The sequence below is a fragment of the Salmo salar genome, chromosome 03 (genome assembly GCF_965601325.2).
Source record: "Salmo salar chromosome 03, fSalSal1, whole genome shotgun sequence".
NCBI lineage: Eukaryota > Metazoa > Chordata > Actinopteri > Salmoniformes > Salmonidae > Salmo > Salmo salar.
Genome location: NC_138293.1, coordinates 36,698,655 through 36,725,546, shown reverse-complemented (window position 1 = coordinate 36,725,546; position 26,892 = coordinate 36,698,655). Strand labels below are relative to the sequence as shown.

The 26,892-nt window shown below is 42.9% G+C and overlaps 2 protein-coding genes across 6 annotated transcripts; one reads left to right on the top strand and one right to left on the bottom strand.

Annotated features, from left to right (window-relative positions):
- The first annotated feature begins 13,680 nt into the window (after positions 1-13,680).
- On the top strand, positions 13,681-21,287 carry LOC106600406 (uncharacterized). Of its 4 annotated transcripts, none has more exons than XM_082973467.1 (5): positions 13,681-14,057; positions 16,931-17,272; positions 18,572-18,760; positions 18,877-19,028; positions 19,150-21,287. In XM_082973467.1, exons 1-5 carry the CDS (start codon positions 13,979-13,981, stop codon positions 19,216-19,218), a joined length of 831 nt encoding a protein of 276 aa, XP_082829593.1. In that variant the 5' UTR covers positions 13,681-13,978; the 3' UTR covers positions 19,219-21,287. The 4 variants fall into 4 exon arrangements, with proteins under 4 accessions (XP_082829593.1, XP_082829591.1, XP_082829592.1 ...); XM_082973465.1 differs by having other exon boundaries at positions 13,682-14,057; positions 18,446-18,760; XM_082973466.1 differs by having other exon boundaries at positions 13,684-14,057; positions 18,446-18,760; positions 19,168-21,287.
- Positions 21,288-21,659: 372 nt separating this feature from the next.
- On the bottom strand, positions 21,660-24,693 carry LOC106600407 (glutathione S-transferase 3, mitochondrial). 2 transcript variants are annotated; one of them, XM_014191725.3, is made up of 6 exons: positions 24,556-24,693; positions 23,773-23,901; positions 23,508-23,581; positions 23,311-23,368; positions 22,282-22,354; positions 21,660-22,181 (listed from the first exon to the last, which is right to left on the bottom strand). In XM_014191725.3, exons 2-6 carry the CDS (start codon positions 23,887-23,889, stop codon positions 22,012-22,014), a joined length of 492 nt encoding a protein of 163 aa, XP_014047200.1. In that variant the 5' UTR covers positions 23,890-23,901; positions 24,556-24,693; the 3' UTR covers positions 21,660-22,011. The 2 variants fall into 2 exon arrangements, with proteins under 2 accessions (XP_014047200.1, XP_014047201.1); XM_014191726.3 differs by having other exon boundaries at positions 23,773-23,923; positions 24,556-24,633.
- Between the last annotated feature and the right edge of the window lie 2,199 nt (positions 24,694-26,892).

Below are 26,892 nucleotides of genomic sequence, written 5' to 3'. Positions count from 1 at the left end.
ACAGTGTGCAGTTGAGGTTGGAAGGCCATAACGGCTTATTTGAAAACCACACCATAAATATAAGTTAAAAAAAGTTTGTTCGATCAGTTAAACAAAGCATATGAATTAAAATTGTACATGAAATACTCAGCATACAAGAAGTAGTGTGTATGGCCCAGTACATCACTGGGGCTGAGCTCTATGACATCCAGGACCTCTATACCAGGCGGTGTCAAAGGAAGGCCCTAAAAATGGTCATAGACTGTTTTCTCTGTTAGTCCATGGCAAGTGGTATCGATGCACCAGGTCCGGAACCAACAGGACCATGAACAACTTCTACCCCCAAGCCATAAGACTGATAAGTAGTTAGTCCAGGTAGCTATTGGTTTAACTATCTGCAGTAATCTTTTTTGGACTAACTTTTTTGACTCATCACAGCTGCTGCTACTGTTTATTATCAATTTCCCTACCTATATCTACATATCAACCTCATTTATCTTGTACCCCATGCACATCGACTCGGTACTGGTATCCTGTGTATATAGCCAAGTTATCATTACTCATTGTGTATTTATTCCTTGTGTTATTATTTTTCTATTATTTCTCCTTTTTTCTCTCTGTATTGTTGGCAAGGACCTATAAGTAAGCATTTCACTGTTGGTCTACACCTATTGTTTATGAAGCATGGGGCAAATTCAATTTGATTTGACACACAAACACACACACGCAAGCTGGCTGTAAACTGATAGATTTGTGAAGAAGTGTTGTATTGCTTCTTTTTTCTGTTGCCGCTTTTTTATTAACCCTATTTAAACCCTATTTAAAGGGGTTAGTCAGTGATACATGTTTAATATTACAAATGTGCCATGACCTCATTAGTTTTTTTCCCCTTCCGTCAGATAAAGGTAAAGGAACTTGATTCTTCTTACATCTCCTACTGTAGTTAAAAAAAAGCATTGGATTGGCGTAAACAATTTCCTTCCACCATATTTCTTGCACCAGTCTAGGTGCTTATCCTTTAAATCCAAGTCACATTGATTTATAATTTGAACCTAACCAAACCTATGTCCTGGCCATGGAGTTGAAGCTGCCACCCAAACCTTGGTGTTGTAGTATTGTTGTTTTGTATTGCATATTTTAACATTGTATTATATTAAGTGTTTTGCTAGTTTAGGATTTTACTACTTGATAATTATATATAATTGATGTTGTAAATTGGTGTACAATTCAATCTATGACTGTGAGAAATCGATAAAGCCTACTACTCTTACTACTATTACTACTACTATTACTACTACTATTACTCCTACTACTATTACTACTATTATTACTACTACTCCTACTACTATTACTACTACAGCTACTATTACTACTACTACTACTACTACTACTACTATTACTACTACTACTACTACTCCTACTACTACTCCTACTACTACTCCTACTACAACTACTCCTATTACTACTACTCCTACTACTATTACTACTACTACTACTACTATCACTACTACTATTACTATTACTTCTACTTCTACTACTACTCCTACTACTATTACCACTACTACTACTCCTACTACTATTACTGCTACTATTACTACTACTCCTACTACTATTACTACTACTATCATTATGATGGTTATTTTTTGCAATAGCCTAAAGTTAAACTGTGGCTGCATTCCCATTTTTCTTCTCAGGAACGATTTCTCATGACATACGCCACTTGGCCGTTGAGCAGCGCTTAAACCACAGAGTTTCTAGACTGTAGTCTTTGGTTTTAAAACTCTTCTTTATTAAATGCCCACACCAGTAGAAATCCAATTTTCAAGCTGAAAGACAATGGCCAGAGCTTACCCATGATGCTGCACAACGATGTAAGTCAATAAGTCATCGTTTTAGTCAAAGTATGATATATTTGGGCTTGAAGTGACAAAACCGAACTTCCCGCTTCATGCAAATTTGTGCCAATGATGTGTTTTTTGCTATATTTCATTCCAGGGCTGGGTTTATTTCAATGGTACCACCCACCAGCATGGCATTGTTTATTAATCAGAAACACCTGCAAAGTTTGCGAGTCGCGAAAAAGCTGAGCAATATAATAGATCATATTTGGCTACAGCAAAGATGATGGATAAATGAAGATAGTTCACTCAGGCCGTTTACCATTGAAAAAAAATCTCAGTTCAGTGTACTTTTTATATAACTAGCCAAGTCAGTTAAGAACAAATTCTTATTTACAATGACGGCCTACACCGGCCAAACCCCTACATTTTGTTGAGACATTTTCGTTGACTAAGTTATGTTCTGTCTTTTTAATTTTGTGCTTCGTATTTCATTTACAAACCAGTTCTTTAAATATGCAACAAGTGTTTTATTTAATTCTGTTGAGCCATTTTCTTTGGCCAAATTAAGTTCCAACTGTAATGTTGTGTTTGCCGCAATATAATAGAACTACCGGTAGGCCTAGGGCTACTCTCACTCAAACCATGAAAAGGAAAAACCAAAGAGGGAAACGTGCAAAACTTAATTGAATGCCACAATATAATAACCCGTTTGTATTTTCCCTATAAACAATGACTTGGCTTACTTTTGATATTACCGTAATAAAGTTAATAAACTTTGTGAAGGTTTGGTGTGGTATGGTTATTATTAGGCTTAGCTACTGCAGGCCTATGAAGGCAGTGCACACTAGCGACAGTTGAACTTGTGGTGAGGAAGAATGTTTTTGGCCTACCAGAGTTACTCCTTTAATCTAACAACATAATGCTTAAATATTCGGATCGAAAATTCACGAATTAGCCTCCTTCTGTACATCAATATCTGTATCGCAGTAGTGGCCTATCTGACAACTACAAAGAGGCATGTCGGTGTTGGGAACATGGCGCCAGCATATCTCTGTCTTTCTCTCGCTCTCTCTAGGCTGGCCTAAGCTTCTCTTCCTTTACATTTTTTAAAATATGAATATCATACGGTGGATGCCTGCGCCTATAGGCGTATGCAATGCCCTGCTGCATTAGCGCTCAAATCTCCGACAACTGAACCGTGAGGTGGACAATTATTGTTTTAGGAAAGTAAAAACCAATAAAACAATAGGCTATAAACTTTTGAATATGCTGCACATCGAAACACATTATTATAATAAAAAAAAATGATCAGCAGTTTTTAAGGACACCTAACGGTTGATCATTTAGCTAATATCGCTCTGAACGTGTCTCTCGTATCCAAACCAGCAAGGGTCTGTTTGGGTCTGTTTTTTCACAAACCTTTTTGGAAAGGGTCTGACTGTCCTCTGGTCCATTTGGAACGGGTCTCCGTCATAAGAATGATAATTGATGCATATCAGGTCGGGTTGGAAAGCCATGGATCCATTTCGGAAAAGGTCCAATTTTTTGGACCCGTGAAGACCTCTAGTGGAACCTAAAGGGCATCTTCTGCTTTAGGACAGGAATTAAGTCGAAATAGGGGCGACATTGGCCTCTGGTGGGGGCCTTTAACTCTGTGTCTATCGCAGTCCAGTGGTCATCACTAGTTAACACAACCACAATGTCCGAAGGCCCATCTACTCAACCAATTAGATGAGGGAGAGTGATGAGTGTGATGCCAGTTTACTGTTTGTGGGATACTACCAATCAGATGAGGGAGTGTATGCCGACCAGCTTGCAGGGGCAGATGAGACCCATGCATTTCTTTTATCTATTGATCCATCAATGATTTGGTTACTTATTAGATATAGTGAAACCAACTGTTATAAATACAAAGTGTTAAATCTGATGTCTTATTCAAACTCCGCTTGTAAACTTGTCATGATTTTTGCCCTTACTCATACACAAGTTGCTTTTATTTACATTGTGAAAATAGTCAATGTAACTAGTTAGCTAGAGTTGTGCTAGCTCGTAGCTTATTGACTTCATAAATCTTAGTAAAATAACCAGTGGTGTCTAGTGGAAGCCATATGCAACCCAAATCAACTTTATTACTCGTTATTTCAACTCACAAGATAGAATGAACACACACGTCAACCATCAAGAATTGAACCTCAGTGATTCTTGAGCTTGGACGCTGCCATTGGACGTGACACAATGTGAGCGCAACATGGTCAGTGAAGCAGCTTTCATTGATTTCATAGGAAGCATTTATTCAATGGCTGATGGCAATGCCGGCCGCCCGATGGCTATAGCGTAGCAGGGCCGTTAGGTACTTCATTGTTCAGACCGAACAGCACCTCAGAGAAGTGCTCCGTCAGACAGAGGGGAGACTGGCCTCCAACTGCCTGGTGATGACACACACAAAGGGAGAGAAAGACGTAAACATACAAGGATCCCAAGGGTGAGCACTGACTGCGCTACAGACGGCTATATCGGTCCGCTAACACAGGACTAGTGAATTATAATGAGCATTTTTTCATACTTGACATTGTATATATATTTTTTTCAGATTTTGCTGGGGGTGCTGCAGCACCCCTACTTCCTGTGGCTATGATGTACAGTACATATTGCGATGGAAATTCAGATGCATTTACATTTGTTTATTTATTTGTCATTTTTATTTAACCTTTATTTGACTAGGCAAGTCAGTTAAGAACAAATTCTTATTTACAATGACGGCCTACCAAAAGGCAAAAGGCTTCCTGCGGGGGTTGGGATTAAAAATGAAAATATAGGACAAAACACACATCTCGACAAGAGACAACACAACACTACATAAAGAGAGACCTAAGACAAGAACATAGCATGGCAGCAACACATGAAAACACAGCATGGTAAAAACACAACATGGCAGCAGCACAACCTGGTAGCAGCACAAAACATGGTACAAACATTATTGGGCACAGATAACAGCAAGAAGGTAGAGACAACGATACATCACGCGAAGCAGCCACAACTGTCAGTAAGCGTGTCCATGATTGAGTCTTTGAATGAAGAGATGGAGATAAAACGGTCCAGTTTGAGTGTTTTTTGCAGCTCGTTCCAATCACTAGCTGCAGCGAACTGAAAAGAGGAGTGACCCAGGGATTTGTGTGCTTTGGGGACCTTTAACAGAATGTGACTGGCAGAACGGGTGTTGTATGTGGAGGATGGCAGCTGCAGTAGGTTTTGTAACATTCTCATGCACATAGTGTGTAAAGTACTTACTTTCTGAGTCACTGAGCCACTTACTGAGGATGGTCTCGATCAATGTGAACACCTGCTGTAAGACCAACACCACCTGACAGAGCACAGACAAAGTCAACAAGATGACAATAGTTCTGGGTAGTGAGAGAGGTTCCGAGACAGAGAATGGGAGAAAGTGGGAGAGTGTAAGATAGAGGGCAAAAGAAAGTGAGGAAGACAGAGTTGGGAGGAAACTCACAGGGTTGGGTCTGGCCTGGGCTGGGGTGGTGCCCACTGACCCCTGGTCCTGCCTGCTGATGTCCAGCGTAGTGAACAAACTGGACAGCATGCCCAGCATGCGGATGATACATAGCTTCGTAGTGGGGCTGGGCTACAGAAAGGGCAAAGGAGAGTTGTAGATCAGGACAAAATGAATATAGAGATACAGTGGGAGAAAAGGTTACAGTAAGAGTAGGTGGAAGGATAAAACAGGCAGGGAAGAGACACAGTATGCAACCTATTTGCATTGCATTTTACTGTACTGTAAGTCTGTGTCCAACACATATTTTATGTGGTTGTATGGAAAAAGGGCACTGTATGAGCACCATTTCCTTGTTCTTACCTCCTGATGTGCCAGTGTGTCTAGTCTCTGGATGTGAGGGTTGATGAGGGAGGTCAGGCTGGTCAGGATCTCCTCTACTAGGAGGACAGAGAAGAGGAAGTGCAGGCCCCGCATCTGCACACACACATGGACACACAAATGTTCATGAATTCCATCCCTACACAGTAAATCAACAGTCAATCACCAGCAACAGTCTAACTTGATTATTTTCAAGACAAGGAATTTATACTGACCTTGTGGATTTGTTTGACCAGTACATCCTGTGCAGTGGCGAAATTCCCCCCCAAATTTTAGATGCATGCCAGCAAAGACACTACACAACACAACACTAAACAATACATTCATTGAACTATAACGGCGACAAGCGGTGCCAACAAACTGTTAGGGCCTACATAAAGCTGTCCCAACAGCAGAGATCTCTTTCCAGCACAATGGAGTGAATCCTTACCACCACTACACCTGGCTATCAGCGGAGCCTTGTCTGGCAGCAAAACAGTTAATTCAGCCTCGTTTACTGCCTTTAAAAAAAATATAGCTGATATGGCTGACTTGCTTAAACAAATGTGGTTTCTACTGACAATTGAGATGTACAAACTATGGCATAAGGGAACGATGAGCAGATAAGAGGCATTCCGTAATTTTATTAAGACATTAATGAGCGAGCTACAGTAATACGGATGTAGTCAATATAACTATGTGTTCAGCACTTTGAAATGTACAGCGACAGAATGCAGAACATGGGCTGCTCTTACAGTATTTTCCCTGTAGACCAAGTTAGAATCGTAGGATAAATAAAGGGGGGCATAAAAGCAGAAAATGAAATCACTTACAATATTAGATGATGACATTTCTCAAAAACAGGTTATAGGCAACATGCAGCACCACCGAGTCAGAACAGTAACGTTAGGTGAAATTAAGAGGTGAAAATAGACCAAATTATTAGGGTAAGGCACATGGGCTAGTAACAGTTTACAACACAACATTCACTTAGTATTACTTTCTTAGCTACAGTATACATATCTCCCTTGCATATTACATAATTTATGCAGCAGCATACAAGACATTTGTGGACTCACCTTGGCTTGTGATGTGCTCACTTAAACATGAAGGGGGTGCGGCGGTCCTTTGTGGGCCAATTTTGTCATCAAACTTTTTCATCAAAGTCTGGCATTCTATGGATTTTTGGTGGGAACTTGGGGAAAAAAACACACAGCCAGCCCGGCGGAGCAAAACTATGACATGGGGGACCGGGAGCTGTTGGCTGTCATCAAGGCCTTGAAGGCGTGGAGACATTGGCTTGAGGGGGCTAAACATCCCTTTCTCATCTGGACTGACCACCGCAATCTGGAGTACATCCGGGCAGCGAGGAGACTGAACCCTCGCCAGGCAAGGTGGGCCATGTTTTTCACCCGTTTTGTTTTCACCCTATCGTACAGACCAGGTTCGCAGAATGTTAAGGCAGACGCATTGTCCCAGCAGTATGACACAGAGGAGCGGCCCATGGATTCCACTCCCATACTCCCCGCCTCTTGCTTGGTGGCGCCGGTAGTGTGGGACCTGGACGCGGACATTGAGCAGGCGTCACGTGCAGAGCCCGCTCCCCCTCAGTGTCCAGTTGGGCGTCTGTACGTTCCGTCTGCTGTCCGCGACCGGCTGATCTATTGGGCCCACACGTCATCCTCCTCTGGTCATCCTGGGATTGGTCGGACGGTGCGCTGTCTTAGTGGGAAGTACTGGTGGCCCACTTTGGCTAAGGACGTGAGGGTTTATGTTTCCTCCTGCTCGGTGTGCGCCCAGTGTAAGTTACAACCCTTACCCGTTCCACAACGGCCGTGGTCGCACCTGTCGGTGGATTTTAAAACCGATCTTCCACCTTCACAGGGTAACACCACGATCCTGGTCGTTGTGGATAATTTTTCTAAGTCCTGTCATCTCCTCCCTTTGCCCGGTCTCCCTACGGCCCTACAGACTGCGGAGGCCCTGTTTACTCACGTCTTCCGGCACTATGGGGTGCCTGAGGATATAGTGTCTGATCGGGGTCCCCAGTTCACGTCGTGGGTCTGGAGGGCGTTCATGGAATGTTTGGGGGTCTCGGTCAGCCCTACCCCAGGTTTTCACCCCGAGAGTAACGGGCAGGTGGAGAGAGTTAACCAGGATGTGGGTAGGTTTCTGAGGTCTTATTGCCAGGCCCGGCTGGCGGAGTGGGCAGCGTTCATGCCCTGGGCAGAGATGGCCCAGAACTCGCTCCGCCACTCCTCCACTAACCTCTCTCCTTTCCAGTGTGTATTGGGGTATCAGCCGGTTCTGGCTCCTTGGCATCAGAGTCAGACCGAGGCTCCTGCGGTGGATGACTGGTTCCGGAACGCGGAGGAAACATGGAACGCCGCCCATGCCGTTGATAAGGGAATCTATATGCATAAAGGTAATGATTAAACGTAACTATTAGTGATTATTAGTTTATGTAACATGTGTAATGAATTAGAATGGTAAACTTTAGTGTGACTAAGGAGAGACCGAGAACCATTGAACTATGCATGACCCGACCTGGCTAGAACTCTGAGAAACCTACGATAGGACAGGGAGTCCTTTCAAGGTTCCTCTAATCTCGGGGGAATGAAACTGTCGGCTTGGTAGTGATAAACAGTGGATACAACTCACCTACTGTTCGTGTGTATGTATGTGCATAGGATATCTACTGTTTGTGTGGAGGTATGTGCGTAAGTAGGGAGTGAATTATAAAATGAATGTCTTTGTATAATGGACTTCAGAACATTCTCGTGAATAAACTGTACGAACCTTTTGCATAAGCTGAGTCTTTGCCTAATTATTATTAAACCCAGGGTCTTACAAACCTCGGGGATTGGTCAAAGCTTATTGATTGTTAGTTATTATCATTGGGATTGAAAATTCTCGTGACAGCCGTGCTGCGCCAGAAAGTCACTGCAGTGAGGCCCTGGTGTTCGCACTGGCGGGACCGGGTCTGGCTCTCGACCCGAAACCTGCCCCCCCGGGTCGTCCCCGAGGCCGGTGTCGGCGCGCTGCTGGAGCCGCGCGTCAAGGGGGGGGTACTGTCACGACTTCTGCCGAAGTCGGTTCCTCTCTTTGTTCGGGCGGTGTTCGGCGGTCGACGTCACCGGTCTTCTAGCCATCGCCGATCCATTTTTCATGTTCCATTTGTTTTGTCTTGTTTTCACACACAGCTGGTTTCAATTCCCTAATTACATGTTGTATATTTTCCCTCTGTTTCCCCCATGTTCTTGTTGGGAATTGTTTATTTGTAAGTACTCATGCTATGTGTTACTGGTGCGCTATGGGTTTTGTACCCATGTGTTTGTTGTTTTGTATGCCGTTAGTTTTATATATTAAACTGCTCCGGCTATTCACCAAGTTCTGCTCTCCTGCGTTTGACTTCCCTGCCACCAGTTACGCACCCCTTATAGTTCTATAGAAAGTATTTGACTCTGATGTGTGCCACAGAAAGTACTTGACTCTAGCTACAAAAGTAAGGAAATTAGAAGGGGGGAGGATTTCTGCAAGGCTATTTTCTTGCCTGCCAAAATACCCCCCCCCCCCTTCTATCTTGGGACTGCAAGGCCTGGCACACTTCTGAATCATTTTGGTAGCTCATGTTGACCAGTAGTGTGTACCACAGAAAGTATTTGAATCTAGCCACAAAATTAAGGATATTAGAGGGGGGGGGGGGGAGGATTTCGGCAAGGCAATTTTGTTGCCTGCTGAAATTCTGGCCCCCCCTTCTATCTTGGGACTGCAAGGCCTAGCACACTTCTGAACAATTTTGGTAGCTCATGTTGACCAGTAGTGTGTGCAACAGAAATTATTTGACTAGCCACAAAATTAAGTCAATTAGAAGGGGGGCGGGGGGGGGGGGAGGATTTCGGCAAGGAGATTTTCTTAGTCTGGTTGAGATATAGTATCTGACGATATATACTGCTCAAAAAAATAAAGGGAACACTTAAACAACACAATGTAACTCCAAGTCAATCACACTTCTGTGAAATCAAACTGTCCACTTAGGAAGCAACACTGATTGACAATACATTTCACATGCTGTTGTGCAAATGGAATAGACAACAGGTGGAAATTATAGGCAATTAGCAAGACACCCCCAATAAAGGAGTGGTTCTGCAGGTGGTAACCACAGACCACTTCTCAGTTCCTATGCTTCCTGGCTGATGTTTTGGTCACTTTTGAATGCTTGCGGTGCTTTCACTCTAGTGGTAGCATGAGACGGAGTCTACAACCCACACAAGTGGCTCAGGTAGTGCAGCTCATCCAGGATGGCACATCAATGCGAGCTGTGGCAAGAAGGTTTGCTGTGTCTGTCAGCGTAGTGTCCAGAGCATGGAGGCGCTACCAGGTGACAGGCCAGTACATCAGGAGACGTGGAGGAGGCCGTAGGAGGGCAACAACCCAGCAGCAGGACCGCTACCTCCACCTTTGTGCAATGAGGAGCAGGAGGAGCACTGTCAGAGCCCTGCAAAATGACCTCCAGCAGGCCACAAATGTGCGTGTGTCTGCTCAAACGGTCAGAAACAGACTCCATGAGGGTGGTATGAGGGCTCGACATCCACAGGTGGGGGTTGTGCTTACAGCCCAACACCGTGCAGGACGTTTGGCATTTGCCAGAGAACACCAAGATTGGCAAATTCGCCACTGGCGCCCTGTGCTCTTCACAGATGAAAGCAGGTTCACAGTGAGCACATGTGACAGACGTGACAGTCTGGAGATGCCGTGGAGAACGTTCTGCTGCCTGCAACATCCTCCAGCATGACTGGTTTGGCGGTGGGTCAGTCATGGTGTGGGGTGGCATTTCTTTGGGGGGCCGCACAGCCCTCCATGTGCTCGCCAGAGGTAGCCTGACTGCCATTAGGTACCGAGATGAGATCCTCAGACCCCTTGTGAGACCATATGCTGGTGCGGTTGGCCCTGGGTTCCTCCTAATGCAAGACAATGCTAGACTTCATGTGGCTGGAGTGTGTCAGCAGTTCCTGCAAGAGGAAGGAATTGATGCTATGGACTGGCCCGCCCGTTCCCCAGACCTGAATCCAATTGAGCACATCTGGGACATCATGTCTCGCTCCATCCACCAACGCCACGTTGCACCACAGACTGTCCAGGAGTTGGCGGATGCTTTAGTCCAGGTCTGGGAGGAGATCCCTCAGGAGACCATCCGCCACCTCATCAGGAGCATGCCCAGGTGTTGTAGGGAGATCATACAGGCACGTGGAGCCTCATTTTGACTTGTTTTAAGGACATTACATCAAAGTTGGATCAGCCTGTAGTGTGGTTTTCCACTTTAATTTTGAGTATGACTCCAAATCCAGACCTCCATGGGTTGATAAATTGGATTTCCATTGATTATTTTTGTGTGATTTTGTTGTCAGCACATTCAACTATGTAAAGAAAAAAGTATTTAATAAGATTATTTCATTCATTCAGATCAAGGATGTGTTATTTTAGTGTTCCCTTTATTTTTTTGAGCAGTGTATATCTCCACAGCCATGTTGAAGAGCTCTGGGTTGGACAGAGTAGCGAAACAGTCCTTCAGCAACCCTCGCTCTACCCATGCAGGGGAACATCCATTCCCACACAGCTGGACAGGCAGCACAGGGCCCGCTCCTTCACCTGGCTGGGGGCCTCCTGCCTCTGGAGCAACTGGTGCAGCAGGGTACACACAGCTGTCCATTCCCCAGCCAGGGCCTCCCTCAGCTGGACACAACAGGCCTTTGGCAGCCGGCAGGAACTCCTCTGGCAGCACAGTAAGGAGCTCCAGCATGGCCAGGCAGTGGGCGTGGGTGTTCACTTCATTTTCCGTCCCACCTCCTCCACCTACAACCCCAGCCCCACCCTGACCTTCTCTGGATGGAAGACCCTGACCATGTCAGCCACAGCCTTGGGCCAGGCCTGAGGCATGGTGTTGAGGGCCAGGGAGGCCAGGGCCATACACAGCTTGGTCAGCACCATCTTGGACCCTGATGAAAAGTGGGAGATGTGGGTGTGGTGCTGGTCTGTGGGGAGGTCAGCCCAGTGGAGGGATATCTTGCTGTTGAGGATGCTGGCACCAAAGAACTGGATTTCGGGAAGCTGTTTTGACAATGGTGGGATAATGAGAAGATTACAGGTTTATACAGGGTTATGAATGGGGTTATGGAGTGCAATACAAGCAGGAAAGAAATGATACTACACAACAGGTTGTGTAGAAAGTACAGGGGAGGTTGTAGGATGGTGCTGGAGCAGACCTTGTCTGGGCTGAGCAGAGGCCAGCAGAACTGCCAGGCCTGAGGAGAGATCTGGACCTGAGTCAGCCACTTCTGGGCCAATGTTCTTATGCTCAATGTCTGGGTCATAGTACAGCTGGTGGAGGACCTAGGGAAGAGGGAAGAGGACATTTTCAATTCAAATTATTTAATTTTCAATAGGGATGGAAATGTAAAAATGACAATGCCACTGATAAAGAATGTAAGCAGGTGTAGCAGCCAATAATGCACACAGGATGGCCAACTGCATGAGTCTGAGTGTTGTTGCTGATGGCAACTAATCCCAAACACATGGTGGTGGTTATAATTAGCACAGTATGTTACATATATAAGGGTTATTCCACCAAATGGGTACAATTCGACTTTGCCTTCAACCCCATTATGGACACAATGTAAGTTGTCTGAATATGATTATAAATTATAGTTGTAATAAAATAAACATTTCCCATTTAATCATATGTCCCTCAAAAGAATTAAAGAACTGCAAGTATAAAATATATATAAAATCTCACACTTGCTATACTAAAGCCTGAAATGGATACTTTGTGTGTCAGTGGCCTTATACATTTTTTGCAAAAGTATGGTTTCACTTCAGAATTTGAACTAAAATCTTTTTTCTCATGATTGCTCTAAACATTTCAGACAGCTCAACAAACATTAAATTCATATTTAATTTCCTTTCCAACATTTTAGCACAAAATTGGCATGTAACAGTTTTGAGACTAGGGCAACAGGGTTGAAGAGACAAATATGGCTTCCATATGAATTGGTTTTGTTTACTCTCAAATTCACTCCAAGATTTACTATAAACATTGTATTTCATAGATATAACTATGAAAATGAGGACAATAGATATCTATTTGAATTAAACTGAGTTTAACTAAACCAACTGCAGTAAAAAATGAAAACATAGTAGACAATAACATTGAATAGGTCATCAGAACAGGTCATCATCTTGTGGCGCATTTTCACTGCAGGACCATGACGGGCCGTGAATATCACGCTTCCTATTTAATTTCCATTTGCCCACGGCCCGCTTAGTTCCAAATAATCATGCAGGCCATGGGTAAATGGAAATGAAATTCAGCCTCGTTTGATATCTGGTACTGACCTCGAACCAAGCAAGCCGGTGGGTGGGGTCACAAATGGCCGTACTCACACAATGATGTCACAGTGTCGCGTATGTTGTTAATACTCATGCATGAGTCACTGACGCTATTTTTATAAGAGAAGGTAAATCTGACTACGAACGGTACAGCTACACTAACGGTAAACTCTGTGCTTTTGTGTGTGTGGACATGGAGACACTCAGGGGAACCATGGAACATGTCTCACAGGTAGATAGATACTTTGGGTGTGTGGGTGCATGCCTCTTGCTTCATGCCGTTCATCCTGAAAGTATGGCCCACACCCCTTTCAAGATCTTAACGTGGCGGGATGTCACGGACTGTGGGGGTGGAATGGTTTCAAGGACATCAATAAACAGGTACCAGTGAATGTCCTCACGAGTAGGCCAGAAGAACCGGTTTGATCCAAAGCGATCCATCCACTTTACATGGACATGCTTTTCATCTGTGTTCAGGATGATGCCTGGACATATAGTAGGTCTTCATTGTATCTCAGCATACACCATTTCCCAAGAACCCCTTTGACTTCCCACTGGATTTCCTTCACTGGCTGTATGTGTGGCTTTCCTTCACTGGCTGGCTGTGGCCCAGCAGTTGGCACCTTGCTGAAACTGAAATGCTGTGTGTTGAATCACTTGCAGTCGAGTAGCTTCTGTGTTGAGCACATGCAGCTGACATCACGATACTGTATATCAGTCCGGTTGGAATATTATCAATTGTTTATGTTAAAAAAAACAAGGTTTTAGTGTAAACAGCGTTTGACATGTTTCTACAAACGGTAATGGAACTTTTGAGCTTTTCGTCTATTGATTTGCGCCCCCGTCTCGTGCCTTTGGAATAGTGTTCTGGACGTGCCAACAAAACGGAGGTATTTGGACATAAATTATGGACTTTATCAAACAAATGAACATTTCTTGTGGAAGTGGGAGTCCTTCCGATTGCATTCCGCCGAAGATCAGCAAAGGTAAGAAAATATTTATAACAGTATTTTAGAGTTTTGACGACACCGTGGCTTGACGGCTAACTGTATAGCTTGCATTGATGGCAGAGCTCTGTACTCAGAATATTGAACAATGTGCTTTCTCCGTAAAGTTATTATAATATATCTATAATTCTTTAAATGATTGTTATATATTTTGTCAACGTTTATGATGAGTATTTGACCCAAGTTAAACAATTTAAAGGCAATGCTATCAAATACTAATTGAGTGTACGTAAACTTCTGACCCACTGGGAATGTGATGAAAGAAATAAAAGCTGAAATAAATCCTTCTCTACTATTATTCTGACATTTCACATTCTTAAAATAAAGTGGTGATCCTAACTGACCTAAGACAGGGAATTTGTACTAGGATTAAATGTCAGGAACTGTGAAAAATTTAGTTTAAATGTATTTGGCTAAGGTGTATGTAAACTTCCAACTTCAACTGTATGTTTACATCAACGGCAAAATGTATGGATTATTTGCACATTTTATTAGTCATATCCGAAGTACAAATTAAGTGAAGGCCATGGAGGACATGACAAAACGCTTGGTGTCAGTTGAAAACAAGATATTTTCTCATATTAAAAATGCAATGAATATAATGTTTCTTGCACTTCATTACATGGGACATTTCAATTTATATAAAAAAAGCTTTTTAAATTAGATTTTGGTGACCCAATACTTAAAATATACTTAAAAAGGTCAGAGGGACTCAAATCGTACTGGTTTCATGGAACGACCCACAATATTACAACAACCTCCTTCCTTCTATACCCCATTGAACTAGTTTACTTGCAGGCCCATTGCCTGTGAAAAATGTATTCAAACAGGATATTCTGTATTTGTTAAAGGTCAAAATTCCATTGTAATTAGTCTGTGCATTTTCCAACTGTAAACCAATAGGCTTTCATTTGTGTAATTAGGCTATTTGGTAAATAATATCATTGTCACATAGCATATAACCACAATGTTGCTGAGATACTTAGAAAGCCTGGGAGAGACACACATATTTGTTCTACAGCTTTACAGACTGAGATGAACAAGTTGCTTTCAGACTGAATGAGAGCTGTGTTTTGGTACTGCATCAAAACCACTTGTTGCGCACTGTATGAGTTTGACAACTTACCCTCTCAACGTTCTCCACGGTTAATTCTAATGACACCGGGTCGGGGCTCTACTGTTGGCTATAGGAGAAAATCAGTTAATGTCCACGCTTATGTTGTTGCGCCTGCCGCCCACAGTCCGTGGGCTTTAAAAAGTCTCCCTCTATCAGTCAATGCTGTTGATGACAGAGGTGGCCCCTGCCAATAGGCTAGCCTTCTCCAGGTCAAGGTCAAAAGTGAGTTGTCTGGAAAGGTTTTCAGCGTTCATTGTCCTGTTGTGATTGACACGTGCTGAGCATGGTACTGACCACAAACCAACAGGTCCAGCAGAGCATGACAGGATCATGTTGAAACACAACCTCTGTTGGTAGATTAGGCAAATGTTAAATGTTTAAGAGGAAATGCTGGTCTATCCAACAGTCTATCACAGGAGGCTGCTGAGAGGAGGACGGCTCATAATAATAGCCGTAAAGGAGCAAATGGAATGGCATCAAACATCCTTTTGATGTGTTTGATACCATTCCACTAATTCTGCTCCAGGCATTACCACAAGCCCATCAACCCCAAATAAGGTGCCACCAATCTCCTGTGTCAGGTCTATATAATTTTCTTACAAGCATTTAAACATAGTGAATCTTTACAACAGATCTATAACTACCTGTGTAGGGCCTATCAGTATTACTGATTAAGGAATGCCCAGAAATGAGTGTTTTACACAGCGTGCACGGAGCAGAGGGCACGCGGTGCAGCAGTGACAGCTGAGGGGTGGCACGCCCCCTCAACGTGAAGGGGGGCCACGGGCATGGCGGTGAGACGGTGACACATTCAGAACACATTGTGGGCTTTGAGTTCCATCGACAGACGTCGTCCTGACGGAGCCGGGCAAAACATTTGACACTGACATTGCGCGACGCGCTTCACATATCAACCCCACCCCTTCTCTCCAAAGCCAGACCCCTGTATGTATTTTTAGCAGTGATGTTCACTGTCAACTAATCTAACGGAAAGAACAGAAAAGAACACGCTCCTGCAAAGAAGATAACTGGCGTTATTGCCGTTGAACGTTTAGTCATCCACGGAAAGCAGCAAGTGAAATGAATATTGAAAATAATCTACTGCTTTGTGCCTTGGTGATCTTTACCAGTTCATCGGAGACAAAGGGTAGGCCTAGGTGTCAACGGTGTGTGTGATGTGTTTAGAGTAGACAGCCCGCTGAGCAGAGCGATATTTTGTGCTCCACATTCAGTCTACCTTGTCATCGCAGTATGTTCTGATGACAGTAGGACAATCTGTATGATGTAGGTTACATTTAGATGTAGCCTAATGTTACATATTTTGTTTGGCAGTGTTTATTGATTGGTTATACACTAGGACTGCGTGTCAGTGCAGGTTATTATCAGTTTATTATAGTGAAGGAAGTTTCTATTGACATAATGGGCCAGTAGGAATACTCTTAGAATTTCTCAACATATAATCAAGCATTATGTATAGAACAATGTCTGACCAGAGGTCACGCATCCCAAATTGTGTTGTTCACATTAATTAGAGAACAATGTTCACTTCTGTTCATCGGCTGCACGTGTCACACAGTTACCCTGGAAACACATGCTGTAGGCCTAATGACATTACTTTCCTACTTATTTCCCAGTCACATTTTGTAATGTCTATTAGCTACTTCATCTATTCACAACAAAATGAAACACCAGAACATTCTATTTCTACAGTGACATCATCATCCTTTTCTTGCAGGTCAGAGCATTTCTTTGCCCCCTGTTGTCACCCCAGGCGCCCTCCAGCATGAGGGCATGTCCATTGCATCACCAGTCCTCCCATTGGTCAATGAAGATGAGGAGGAGCCGCAGCCAGAGCCAAGTCCTGCCAAACAGACCTCTCCAGACCAAACGAATGGAGCCCCAACCAAACCAGCTTTTATTGACGGCGACAGGCTGCTTCAATCAGAGTCTGTTACAGATGCTGGTGACTGGGATGACATGGCTGTGACCAATCAGATGACCACGTCTCTGCCTACACCTGCACCTGCACACACAGTCAACACCGTTACCGCCACCCAAGACAACGCCACTCTCACAGGTACAGTAACCCAAAGGATATTTGACTTATATCAGAGACATTAAGCCTGCCTATATTTCCCATGGTTACCCAGAGGTAGCTGGTACCAGTGGACTGTGTACAGTCTGAAAATAGAGACCCGCATTCTGCAAAAGCTGCTTGTTTGCAAACACAGAAGCTTGCCTCTGGCTCCAACCCACCGCCAGGCAGCATAGCAGGGGTATAGAAAGTTTAGGGGTGTAGAGTGGGATGTGGCAACGTGATGTAGGAACTATCGTTTTACTGGACGGACAAATATAACTCTCTCTGTCGAGGCTGAGCGTGTCTTCTGTGTCTGACACCTCTTCTGCCTGACACTGAAAAAACACACAATGTTACATAACAGCATCCAGATTTCAGTCTCGCTCTCTCCCACTCTCTCTCTCTTGCTCGCATATTTGCTTTCTTTGTCTAATTCCTCTCCTTTTGATTTCAAATAATAAGTCGAGCCTCATTTAGGAGAATCAGGAATGATGGTACATGAAAAAAGGCTTGGCATTGCAGAACCTTTCTCTGTATCTTCCTTAGAGATGCTGTATGTGTACACTATGTAATACAGTTTATATACATAGTGTACAAAACATTAAGAACAGCTTCCTAATATTGGGCTTCGACCCACCTGCCTTTGCCATCAAAACAGCCTCAATTTGTAGAGGCATGTACTCTACAAGATGTCGAAAGCGTTCCACAGGGATGCTGGCCCTTGTTGACTCCAATGCTTCACACAGTTTTGTCAAGTTGGCTGGATGTTCTTTTGGTGGTAGACCATTCTTGATACACACCGGAAACTGTTGAGCGTGAAAAACCCAGCAGCGTTGCAGTTCTTGACACAAACCGGTGCGCCTGGCACCTACCACCATTTCCCGTTCAAAGGTACTTAAATCTTTTGTCTTGCCCATTCAACCTCTGAATGGCACACATACACAATCCATATCACAATTGTCTCAAGGCTTACAAATCCTCCTTAACCTGTCTCCTCCCCTTCATCTACACTGATTGACGTGGATTTAACAACTGTCATCAATAAGTGATCTTTAGCTTTCACCTGTATTCACCTGGTCAGTCTATGTCATGCAAAGAGCAGGTGTTCTTCATGTTTAGTACACTCAATGTACAATACTGTTGTAATTCTATTTCTCTGGGACTTTCTCTCAGACAGCTCCTCCTCCTCGTCCCCTGTAAAAAGCACCTCCCCTGCAGGACTGCCCTCCACCCTAGGGGACACAACCTACCCTGTCCCTGCTGGAGGCCACCTCACCACCTCTACTCCTCCTGTTTTAGATACCACCCCACCTCCATCCCATGTTTTTACACCGATCCAGTCCTCTGTCCAACCCAGCACCCCAGCACTGACCCCTGCCCCAACCCAAACCCTCCCCACGGAAGACCCCAAGACCTCCGGCCCAGTCCATGTCCCTGCCAGCCCGCCTCACCAGGAGGTTCCATCAGAGCTCACCGTTGGAGATGAGGGTAAGGTGATAATTGACCAATTAACCGATCAACTAATTCACTGATTATCCAGATAGCAAATGACACGACAAATTAGCCAATGAATCAATCAAAGCATTTGACATTTTGTTTCAAAGGGCCACAGCTCCAATCTCCTCTGGACCCTTTGCTGGCTAGCCTGGTCTCTATCTTTATCATCACTACAGCCATAGTCTCTGTTGTCCTCTTCCTCAAATTCCGCCAACGGACCGACCACCCTGACTTCCACCGGCTGCAGGATCTGCCCATGGTGAGCATACTCTACTGGACATGTTAGATTCAGGTCTTCTATGGCATGTCATTTGATGTGGGATATATGATTTCCGTGAATTTGAAGTGATATAGTGTTTTTCAACATTAACTCGTCCTAGTCTTGTCTTCCTGTCCAGGATGACTTGATGGAAGGCACACCACTTTCCAGATACACTTACAGTTACTGATGACGGAAAACCTCTCATCATCAACAGTCAACTTTACTTCTAGCCCAGCTACACAGCAGATATCCAATCGGCCACCGTTTTGGATCCTGGCAAAGCCTTTGACTGGACTGGAGGCCCTCGGCCAGCGCCCATGTTGTCTCACTATGATTCCCCCTGCTGAGCAGTTTCCAATTTGATTATATTATATTAACAATTAGAAGGCATTCAATACCCAATCAGGGGTTGCAGTATTAGGACATCAGAGGTTCCGTTTCAACATTAGGCCAGCACCATCATTATTCCCTTTGAAGCTTTCATACGTTTGATCTGCACAGAGTTCTGTTTTGTTCTTTGTAATGTACCCCCCCTCCTCCTTATACAGGTCATACACAGCACAGACTGCACTTTATTGTGTTATAGAAACAGACACAGTGCCCTCTAGGGGATATCAGTGGAAGTGGAGTCCCCAAGTGAGCTGGTAATGTATGAAGAAAACACAATGCCACATTTGATGTTGTTGCCAAGGACCATGATAGGGGGGAAATAGACAGGGAGTGAAAGATGCTTACTGTAGAGGGACTTTAAGTGATTTAAATGTTCACCAGTCTCCATGTTATGGGACTATTCTAATCCATGAACTGGATTAGGCAAGTACGTTATCTAGGCAAGTCAGTTAAGAACAAGTTCTGATTTACAATGACGGCCTAGGGTTAACTGCCTTGTTCAGGGGCAGAAGGACAGATTTTTACCTTGTCAGAAAAGGGATTAGCTCTAGCAACCTTTCGGGTTACTGGCCCAACGCTCTAACCACTAGGCTACCTGCCGCCCCATGAGTGAAGTATTCTTTCAAACCAGAATGCCCAGTGGGTTGTCTTAACAAGGGATTGAGTTTCTTGAAAAACACCCATCCTTGGTCTTACTTGCATGAGAGCCGGTAAAGATTCTGTAATTGTAACCCCAAAACGGCAGGGTAGCCTAGTGGTTAGAGCGTTGGACTAGTAACAAGAAGGTTGCAAGATCAAATTCTCTGAGCAAACAAGGTAAAAATCTGTCGTTCTGCCCCTGAACAAGGCAGTTAACCCACTGTTTCTAGGCCGTCATTGAAAATAAGAGTTTGTTCTTAACTGACTTGCCTAGTAAAATAAAAAAAAGATTTAACCAATGTACAGAGAGAAGTTCATTTTTTAGGGGGTAGTGACAGAAAGGGGGTCCCCTCCAATAAGGGTGACTCGATTAAAAACCATATCTAGGCCTCCTGAGTGGGGCAGTGGTTTAATGCACTGCATCACAGTGCTAGAGGCATCACTACAGACCTGGGTTTGATCCCAGGCTGGATCACAACCTGCTGGAATCAGGAGTCCCATAGGGTGGTGCACAACTGGCCCAGTGTTGTCTGGGTTGGGGGAGAGTTTGGCCAGGGGGGGCTTTACTTGGCTCATTGTAGCAGGCTGGTTGTCTGCCGGTAGACTTCGTCATCAGTTGAATGGTGTTTCCTCTGACACGTTGGTGTGGCTGGCTTTTGAGTTAAGCAGGCGGGTGTTAAGAAGCGCTGTTTTGCAGGTCATGTTTCGGAGGACGCATGACTTGACCTTCTCACGAAATTGGGGTAAAAATATCTAAAAATAAAACATATCTACAAGGTTTGATCCAATTTCAAGACTTTACTTTGAGGTGAAATGTTGGGTTCACCAACAGTGGTCACACAATGGTGCTTTCATGTGAAAGTGATCGGTTAAGGAACTTTGTGAAACACAAATTATGCAAAATCTACTTACATATTTATTAACTATTCTGTTGATAGTTATGTCTCACAAAATGATCCTTTAGATTTGTAAATTGGAAATACTAAAATGCAGAAACAGAGCAGTGTATGTCTAAGAACTGAGGTTTTTAATTACATCTAGATTGAAAATTACATGTTTTGTCTTGCACTGCAACAAATCATATTTACAGTGTTTAAGTGTTTCACTTGTGATTTACCTATAAGTGCCTAAAGTGATATAGGATGATATACAGTTGCAGAGTTAACTGTAAGAAATATGTTTTAAGGACTTGTTCCTGTGTTTGATAATAAAACTGAAACCCTTTTAGCTGTGTGCTTTCGACTCTTCAGCTGATGAGTGATTCACAAGTTCAGAGAGTTATTGTATTGTTACTTAGTACAGTCCCCAGCCTTAATCCAAACCTATTCAACAAATCAAGGACAGAAATTGCCTAATGGCTAAGGTAATAATAGTGTGTTCCTTGTGCCTGCATGTAGACTTAGAGGTGGTGTGTGAACTTTGGACAACTATGCAGCTCAGAACAATGAGGACAAACACATCCCTCACACACATTATTAACCTCTTGGCAACCTTTATCTAATACACCTACACACATCTCACACACGCCCATAGATACCAGCATTAAAACACACATTTCACACACGGCCATGGATACCAGCATTAAAGTCCACGACAGAACCAAATACAAATATTTAATATTTCCCATGGTCATTTTATACATTATTATTTCATTAAGAATACAGTTTTGGTAAATATATGTATTAAAACATCACGCTCACAAAGAATAGGTTAATCAACGTGGTGAACCATGAGCCGCCTCTGTCGTTCGTTGCAGAAGGTTCTCTGGGTCTGTCAGTGTTCAGTAGTGGGTCAGGGAGGCGTTGGGGTGGTGTAGTTATGGAATGAGGCACAAACAGCAGTGATTGTCTGTTTCCACGTTTACTGAACTCTGTCTTTCTACATATGCCATACACATGTATGGATGCCCACAAGGGACATTCTACTACTATTAGATTGGGGTTGCAGTACCTCACTGGGGAATGGTAGCAGGAAGGGGAGCTGAGAACCTCATCCCCGGTCTCATCCCTGACCACACCCAGTCACCACAGCCCAACAGGGTTCTGCCAAAGTTGGCTACGATCAGCATCATGCCCAGCAGAGCAATGTTCCCGAACGCCCCGCGCATCCTTTTCTTAGGATCTGGAAGGATAGCATAGAACAAAACCCTTGAGTAATGGCTGCCATATTGTTTTGTTTTCATCAACTATTGTATTATAAGCATATCTATCAGTTGTCTTACCTCCAGTGGAGTATCCGTATGCGTAGATCTCCCTGCTTATAACCCATGTCATTCCAAGACCACTGACTAGGCGCTGTAACACACAAGGCTCCCTGTTAGTATACTACAGAAGACTCTTAATGCCTTAAAACCCCCTCAAGTCGATGTCTGCGCCCCCAAGGAAATCTAGTTAGTATCATAAAAAAATCTCCATCAAAATGTGTCTGTTTAAGCATGGGCTGTATCTCAATCCACCGCATTTGCCAATGGCGGTCTTCCACATCTATGGTGGAAGGTAGCCGAGCTACAGAGGTGTTTGTTTGTCAGACCATGAAACATCCCAAAAATCGGTCTTCTCACAAAAACATCTGTATCGCCCTGAGGTTTGGCCTACTGAGTAATATGACCAGTCTATGGAAACAGGAGACTCTCGTGAACACAATGGTGTTCTCCGTTTTGCTCTACGCCCTCCACAAGTGTCATGGGACTCATCATAGGACTCATCTTATGTCGATACCGCCGAGTTTTGGCTACACACTAATGTAGCCCGGTATCAGTTAAAATAATTAATGGAAGTATACATGGAAGTAGTTTAGTGGCCCCAAAAAAGTGTTAAATATAGGTGAAAACATTTTTACATCATTTTCTGATCTTTCTTATATCGCTCAGATATAGGACAGACACTTTAAAACAAACTTCCTTTTTGATTCATTTTTTACTATTTGTTTTTACATGTATGAATCTGTATTCAATGTGTTTCTATGGGCTAATAGCAGTAAGGCCAAATTCAATGTTTCATCAAATAATCATATTTTATGTTTTATACCCAAAGGGGTCCTAAAATTCCAAATCAAATCGCTAAATGATCCGTGATATGACCATCGTAAAACCACACTTTATAGTCTTAAGGATAAATTAATGGGAATCAAATTTTGCAGAGACACAGATGAGTGTGCTTCTGAATATACTTTGACTAATGCGCTGTACAGTCTGGCATGCACGGTATGTGAATCTAACATAGAGTAAATTAATAAATGGAAGTCAAATTACAGGACTATGCAGGCCACCGATGGTGAGACAGAAGAGGAAGGCAGGGTAGATCTCCAGGCTGTAAAGAAATAATAACTATTAGTGGACCTATTATCACAACAAGAAATGTTAACTTTGTCTGTGAAAACATCTCGGGTTCTCTCTGCTGACTCTGTCAGCTACTTACTACATGTACATACTATAGTATTACTACATACGTGTTCTGATGGGCCCGCTGGATGCAATTGAAGATATTTCCGGTTTCTGGGTCATCGCTGTACATCTGAGGGTACTGTCCAACAGAGAAGAGAAGATTAGGTAAACCATCCAGAGAGGTTTTCTTAGCAAACACACAGTAGGCCTACTAGTGAGGTTAGGATAACTGGGTCCTTCTTTAAGGCTGTAACTTGAGCCCAAATTGTTTCCTGGTCCTGGGAGGCCACATGGTAAGCCGTATCCATTGAGCTGTCCCTGGCCACTCACTTTGATCATGTACTTCTTGCGGGCTTTGCCAACTTTCACGGCGAGGTGGCCGATCATGACTATGCTGGCAACACCAGTGAGAACGACAAACCCATATTCTTTAGACAGCACAACCATCCTGGCACTGATCTGCAAGAGGAAAATACATAGCCTACTATAGGTGAGTTGGTCTATCCCACTTTCACTGTAGATAAGATACTGGTTGAAAGTTCAATCCAATCAGGTAACAGATTAGTTAGTAGGCCCTATGTTTTAAAGGACATTACATGAAAGCTATTCCACTGCCATGGAGCATAGGCTTCTATGCAAATATGAAATGTACTTATTCTGTCTATTTGTAGCCTAGTTTATGGCGTAACTAGGCTACTAAAAACCCTTTACCCTTACCAAAGTTTTACCCCTTGATTCAACCTGGATGCAGAGGTAGACATAGTAAACATACATTCATAAAACAGATTAACCACCCAACTTTTTGCCTTAAGTAACTATACCAAACATAACATATACTATTTTGAGTGTCCCAGATTTACATTTACTATGTTACGTAGTATATGAGACCAGGCTGCTTGATTCAATGTATTTGTGGTACATAAAAGTTACCAGGGAAAACATAAAATGCGCATATGGACGCATTTTCAACCGGGTAAATGCAGTTAAACTTGGTGAGCTAAAATCTCCCAAAATAAGGTCAAGCCAATTGAGAACTAGGAGTGCAGCATTATATCCAGCAACAAGCAACAACACATCATTTTGAATACTACTTGTAAAATAAATTGTATGTACCTGTAAATGATGATCTGAATAATGTTCGCAAATTGTCTGTATTCTTCCTGTCAGTAATCCTGCCTCGTCTGCTCCTGCATAGATGAGTCACATATTAACACACAGGAGAGGCGTGGCGCTTTCACTTAGTGGGGTAGAGTTCATGGTTCATACCATAATAAAGGTGGGGGAGTGTGAAACTTCGTAATGAGTTTAAAACCTCTTGGGGCTAGGGGGCAGTATTTTCACGACCAGATAAAAAACGTACCCAATTTGAACAGGTTACTGGTACTGATTGACTGCATTGTTTATATGGAATGTTGGCATATTGGCAGTTAATTTGAAAAATTATTGGAATCTTTCCACTTAAACTGGTTACCTATCTAGCTAATCAACATAGCCTACTGTGCCGATCATCTTAAAATTCTTTGTTTTACACAATATCTCATCACACCACTGGGTGACCATGGGTGACCAACTCTCTGACCAAAATGCTGACATGTTATACTGTGATAAGACCTTTCATGTCCATTTTAGTATTCTAATTCCTAAGTGTATGCTTAATTATACTCAATATAAAATGTAAGCAACTGAATGCATACATTCAATGTGCATTCTCTCTTGATCAAAGGTCCTATTTTACAAGAGGTAGTGACTTAACAATACTACCACACTAGATGGCACTATATTCTCAGTAAACAGCAGCCAAAGTACACTTTCTGAATGGCAGAAGCTTTGAGACTGGTCTCAAAGAAAGGATTGTGACTATCCCCTTATGAGAAGTGTGAATAAATGCACTAATATTTTTGATGCCTCTTTGTTCTTTTTGAAGCAGGGACATACACTACCGTTCAAAAGTTTGGGGGTCACTTAGAAATGTCCTTGTTTTTGAAAGAAAAGAAGAAAAAAAATGTGTCCATTAAAATAACATCAACTTGATCAGAAATACAGTGTAGACATTGTTAATGTTGTAAATGACTATTGTAGCTGGAAACGGCTGAGTTTTAATGGCATATCTACATAGTCGTACAGAGGCCCATTATCATCAACCATCACTCCTGTGTTCCAATGGCACGTTGTGTTAGCTAATCCAAGTTGATCATTTTAAAAGGCTAATTGATCATTAGAAAACCCTTTTGCAATTATGTTAGCACAACTTTCAACAAAACGATTTTGTGGTAAGTTGATGTATTTAAAAAAAACATTTTTTTTTTTTTTTTTTTTTTGTAGATATATTCCAATGAAGTAAGATCTCTATATATATTTTAAATATACAAGTAGGAAAGCCTTAAGAAAAACAATACACTTGTTTTGAGTAAAGTATTAATATGTTGCATGAGTGTTTTGTGGGAAACTCGCCCCCCCCTACTAGGCCCCTGGGGGCAAGTTACCCCTTTATAGTTATGAATGGGTTTCTATTTGTCATTTAGACAATGACTGGCACCGTTAGCGCTAGTTAATGCCTACTTGCTAGCTAGCATCTTCACTAGCAGTAAATGCTAGCCAGCTAACTAGTTAGCATAAGCTGCTAGGAGGGCTAGCTAGCAACCTTATTACCAGATTGTCTGAGGTAAAATACATTCAAAAGATAACGTAACTTAATTGCAGTTGTAAATGTTTCCACTAGTGACTGATAGCTTTACAGTTAATGTTACTTTATAGCCTTTTAGCTATTTTACACAGCATTTTCTGTCATATAGCTAGATAGCTAGCTACGTTTTTAAGAGAGCTTTTCAATTGGCTTCTCTCTGGTGGGGACTAGATTAGGTGTGAGCAGTGGAGGAGGTGGGCTCATGAGTTGTGCTCCAATTTGACTGGAGATGGTTTTATTTGTGACATATTTACAAATTAGAATCGTGCGATAGCAGAGCATAAGAGAGTTGCCACATCAATGTTACACTGATCTAGTTAATTAAGTCATTGTTATTAAATGTTATAGTCCATTGAATACTTATTTTCTTCCTTTATTTAACTAGGCAAGTCAGTTAAGAACAAATTCTCATTTACAATGATGGCCTACACCAGCCAAACACAGATGACACTGGGCCAATTGTGCGCCTCCCTATGGGACTCCCAATCACTGTTACACAGCCTGGATTTGATCCAGGGTGTCTGTAGTGATGCTTCTAGCACTGAGATGCAGTGCCTTAGACCGCTGTGCCACTCAGGAGCAACTATTGAAAACCTTTTGCTTCTGAATGTCATTTTAAAGACTGCTGGGATTTAAAATCTTGTATTATTCAAATAATATTTAGTGCAATTGTACATAATTGATTGTATAGAAAAGGAACAACAAAGAAAATTAATGTGCTGGTGAGTTAAAAAGAGGGACTTTACATCAAATCTCCTCATAGTGCG

Bases quoted from the DNA above. Each gene is read 5' to 3' on its own strand.
- LOC106600406 (XM_082973465.1), top strand. From the start codon at position 13,979: ATGGACTTTATCAAACAAATGAACATTTCTTGTGGAAGTGGGAGTCCT. The intron at 14,058-16,930 runs GTAAGAAAATAT...CTTTTCTTGCAG, and splicing joins TCCGCCGAAGATCAGCAAAG to GTCAGAGCATTTCTTTGCCC. The intron at 19,029-19,149 runs GTGAGCATACTC...AACTCGTCCTAG, and splicing joins GGCTGCAGGATCTGCCCATG to TCTTGTCTTCCTGTCCAGGA.
- LOC106600407 (XM_014191725.3), bottom strand. From the start codon at position 23,889: ATGGTTGTGCTGTCTAAAGAATATGGGTTTGTCGTTCTCACTGGTGTT. The intron at 23,369-23,507 runs GTATGTAGTAAT...ATTTCTTTACAG, and splicing joins CAGCGGGCCCATCAGAACAC to CCTGGAGATCTACCCTGCCT. The intron at 22,355-23,310 runs GTAATTTGACTT...TGTGTGTTACAG, and splicing joins TCGGTGGCCTGCATAGTCCT to CGCCTAGTCAGTGGTCTTGG.